Source organism: Eulemur rufifrons, chromosome 6 (assembly GCF_041146395.1).
Source record: "Eulemur rufifrons isolate Redbay chromosome 6, OSU_ERuf_1, whole genome shotgun sequence".
NCBI classification, from domain to species: Eukaryota; Metazoa; Chordata; class Mammalia; order Primates; family Lemuridae; genus Eulemur; species Eulemur rufifrons.
In genome coordinates, this window is record NC_090988.1 from 91690016 (window position 1) to 91694756 (window position 4741).

The 4741-nt window shown below is 35.0% G+C and overlaps 1 protein-coding gene across 1 annotated transcript; it reads left to right on the forward strand.

The window, feature by feature from the left end:
- The first annotated feature begins 1659 nt into the window (after positions 1 to 1659).
- On the forward strand, positions 1660 to 2598 carry LOC138384466 (olfactory receptor 5J3-like). The gene has a single exon (XM_069469972.1). The coding sequence runs from the start codon at positions 1660 to 1662 to the stop codon at positions 2596 to 2598; it is 939 nt and encodes a 312-aa protein (XP_069326073.1).
- Positions 2599 to 4741: the final 2143 nt, after the last annotated feature.

The window sequence follows — 4741 nt, forward strand, 5'->3', positions numbered from 1 at the left end:
GTTTCTAACCACGAGGAGGAAGGTCAGACATGCCTTGTCATGCCCCACTCCTTTCTTAGAGATGTCCTTTGCAATTCATTAACAGGCCTAAGGCTATACAAGACCAAGCTTAAATCACACCTGCAGGTCATCAATTTACATAACAGATCACCTGAGTCTGGGTCTATCTGGGGGCTTGTCTCTGATTAATACACTTCCTTATCTTAAAACATTCCAAGCCTTTAGACAAAGCGTCATTTCTTTAACCAATTACAAATTAAAACCCACCAATAACCTATAATCAATCCCTCCTCGGAGATATCCCACCTTTTAAGGCCAAACAATGTACCCCTTCCATGTATGGATTGATGACTCTACATGTAATACCTGTCTCCCTGAATTGTACAAAACCAAATTGTAACTCAACCACGGCAAGACCACTTTCTGAGTATCTTGGGCATGGCTCCAGGCCATGGTCACACATACTTGGCTCAGAATAAACCTCTTTAAATTATTTTACAGAGATTTGGTTCTTTTCCTTTGACAACACAAACAAAGAAAGGTAAAACAAAGTTCTGAGTTACTGGAACCCAGGTCAGACTATTAGAAATAGGGTTGGGGAAGGGAGGGATATATACCTACATGATGGGTGCAACGCGCACTATCCGGGGATCAGACACGCCTGGGGCTCTGACTTGGGGGGAAAGGCGGTACATGGACAACGTAGGTAACCTGCAATTCTGTATCCCCCATAACAATAAGATGAAATTAAAAAAAAAAAAAAGAAATACCCATTTTGAAATCTTGCAAAGATTGAATGAGAGAAAATATAGTTCATTTGAATTACTATGTAAGGAGGTAGGTCATAAGCCTCTGCTTATCCAGTGGGATACTGGTGAGTAATAGTTTGGGATATGGTTTAGATTAACTAAGAATGAGATTCTTCCTCAATTGATTTTTTAAAAATGATACGTAGTACTCCATTTAAGAATCTGGACAAAGTCAACTAAAAGCACAAAAATGTAGTCATAAAAGATGCTACTAATTTATATTTATATTTATTTCTATTTTTGTATAAGAAAAGATAGTTACATTTTTCAGGCAAAATGTAGTAATGTGTTAGTTGTTTGAAATAGACATTGCATATTCTAAGAGTCATGTTGCAGCATGAAGGACAGGAAGTAATGCAAACAAGTATCTGTATGTGGCATAGGATTATGTTTCATATTTATTCATCTCTCTTGATATATTTGGCATTAGCTACTCATAAATTCAAAGCAAGAAATATAAGAGAAGGCTTCCATGGGATTGCATATTAAAGTTCTAACTTTGGTTTGCTTTTATAAACTGGACTTTTCTTTATGTATCTTTAGAATGAAATTCACTTTAGTTTGTTGTACACATTAAGACCAGCATTTTAATTGCATCCTGAAGCTAAGACCCTTTCTTTATCCATTCATGGACTTTTTTATGGAATCGGCAAGAAACAGTTTTTGAAGAGAGTAGCAAATTTCTACTTAAAATATTCTGATTTTAAGGTTAAATAACCAGAGAAGAGAAGTCACTCAAATCACACACACAGCCAGTTAGGGATTTCAAATAGTCTTGATGTTACAGTACTATTACTCTCAATTCATTCAAATCTCCTTACCATTAACAGGTTCCAAGAAACAAAAACATATGGCTGATGTTAACTTTACATTGGTTACCGAGTTTATCCTTTTGGGACTGACAGACTGTGCTGAGCTGAAGGTGTTCCTCTTCCTACTGTTCCTGTTGATCTACACCATTTCCTTGGTGGGGAATCTGGGAATGCTCTTTATAATCCAGATAACTCCCAAACTCCACACACCCATGTATTGTTTCCTTAGCTGTCTGTCATATGTTGATGCCTGCTATTCATCAGTTTTTGCACCCAAAATGCTGCTGAACTTCTTTATGGAACAGGAGACAATCTCATTCTCCGCATGCATTGTGCAGTATTTTTTATTTGTGTCACTCCTCACTGCGGAGGGCTTCTTGCTGGCAGCAATGGCTTATGACCGCTATGTGGCCATTGTAAACCCCTTACTTTATAGAGTGGCCATGACGAAGAAAGTCTGTGTTGTGCTCGTATTTGGCTCATGTGTAGGGGGTTTAATTAATTCGCTGACACACACAATTGGCTTGGTGAAACTATCTTTCTGTGGGCCAAATGTCATCAGTCACTTCTTCTGTGACCTTCCCCCTCTGCTGAAACTGTCATGCTCTGATACATCCATGAATGAATTGTTGCTTTTAATTTTTTCTGGCATCATTGCCATGATCACTTTCTTGATTGTGATGATCTCCTACATCTTCATCGTTGCTGCTATCCTGAGGATCCGCTCAGCGGCAGGTAGACACAAAGCCTTCTCTACCTGTGCCTCACATCTAATGACTGTGACTTTATTCTATGGCTCCATAAGCTTTAGTTACATTCAGCCAAGCTCCCAATATTCCTTAGAACAAGAAAAAGTGGTATCTGTATTTTACACCCTCGTGATTCCTATGTTAAACCCTTTGATTTACAGCCTAAGGAACAAGGAAGTGAAGGATGCTGTGAAAAGGGCTATAGACATGAAACATTTTCCTTGTTAATTTGATAAGTCTGCAAATAGACTACAAAGTGGTGATTTGTATAATGATATCTATAAAGATTTAGTAAAGTTTCAGTTACACAGGAATCTTAGAGTTTATTTAATTGGAGTCCCGTGTTTTACAGAAGAAGAAAAAGACCTGGTTGGGGGCGGGAGGGAAATGCCATAGAACACATGGCTGCTTATTGTGTTAACTAACATAAAAACCAGGGGAAGGTGTAGGGTCGTTATCTCCAGTCAATTAGTAATATTTTCATTTTTTTACCTGGGTAGAAATTAGACAGTCAAATGTATATAGATTTGCACAGAGACAAATATAAAATTCATAAATAATAAAATATCTCTTAGCTTGATTCTCTATTGAGTATGGAAATAAGTAAAATACGTTCAAGTCAAAAAGTATTGGTACTTGCTTTATCTAGAAAATGGACAGCTACATGTTCCAGAAATTAGCCTGGATTATTTATAGCCCAATAGTCTTCAAAATAAATACACACACATAAAATACTCAGAAAAGGAACATGGTCCTAGATTACCTCTCCACTCAACAGTGGTCAGTCTAAGCCATTTTCCCATTCCTGGCCTCAGCTCCCACTATTACATCTGAACTCAAAAAGGACAGAATGTTATGGTTTATTACTACTCCACACGAAAGAATTCCTAATACTCAGAGAAAGCTTACTCTGAAGAATTTTACTTCATATTTAGAAAGAACAACTCCAAGACCATTAGGGTGTCATTCATAATCAGATTTGTTCTTCTGTTTTCTTTAAGGATCTTCTAGCATCCTTTTTAGACATTAAACAAAATATCCCCTGATGATATTTTCTAGGTAGGGAAAACCTGTGAAGCCAATTGTTTTTCCTTCAATTCAAATTATATATACAAGTGCAGCATCATAAACTCAAACCCACAAATACTGATTGTTCTATAGTGATCTCTTCTCAAATTGCTATCCTAGTGGGAAAAATAAAACAACAACAAAAAACAGTATTCTAGAGAATATATTCATTAAATTATAAATAAAATTATGCTAAATTTTTGGAGTTTGTTTAAATATTGAAATAAATAGAGGCAAAAAGGCTAAGCAGTGCAGTGTGACAGCTGAAGACCCAATAAGTATTAATTCATATTTTACATGGCAGCCTAAATTAAACAATGATATAAGAGAATGGCACCAATATCTGTATAATGTAAATGAAGGCAGCATATTAAAATGCTTACTATATTAGACATTCATGCAAAGAAATTGATATGAAAGTTTAACTTTCAGAAAAAAATAGTAGTAACACTAACAAAAACAGATAACATTTGTGTAACCCTTCATGATTTTTTAAGACCATTCAATATATTATTTGAAATTGGGTAAAAGATCACATATATGTGACATTTGCATATGTGAGACATTTATATAAGTGCATTTATGTGAAAATTTTTAAGAATGAAATAAAATAATAATGATAAGTAAGCCTAATTTTATATAGCCCTTCATAATTTTATGAAAGTATTCAATGTATTACATCCTAGGCCTAGATTATGAAACACAAAGAATGTTATACAGGCAAGATAATTGAAACTCAAAAAGAAAAAACTGAACTACTTATGAATTATGTTGCATTATATACTCCACGAAAGAGGCTGGCCTGCCAGGCCAGGATATAAATAAAATAATACAGTTCACTAAGGGTATATATATAGGAGGGGAGGTGGTGTTTCATCTGAAAAAAGTGGTGTTTTTTTTTTTAACCTTAAACGAATTCACTCTAACAAATAGTTATATTGTACTATAAACAGAAACTAGGTGTGTCAATGAGAAAAATATTATTCTCCTAGAATTCTGACTGAAATAGGGAGGGTGATGGAACATTTTTATAATGTAGACTGGAAAATTCCTATCTTCAGAATAAAGCTATATTTTATGTATTTACTTATATATTATGTACGAAATATGATGCCATATATGTGGTTTATTTATATATTAATTTATTTATATATTATATATTCATATTTTTATTGAAACTGCAAGGGGGTTTTGGACTGCGTTTCTCCAGGCACAGAATAACTAATTGCTGAGACAAGGAGGATTGCCAAGGAACAAAGGAAATTTTAATGTGAAAGATATCTTGTGAAACAGCCTCAAATCC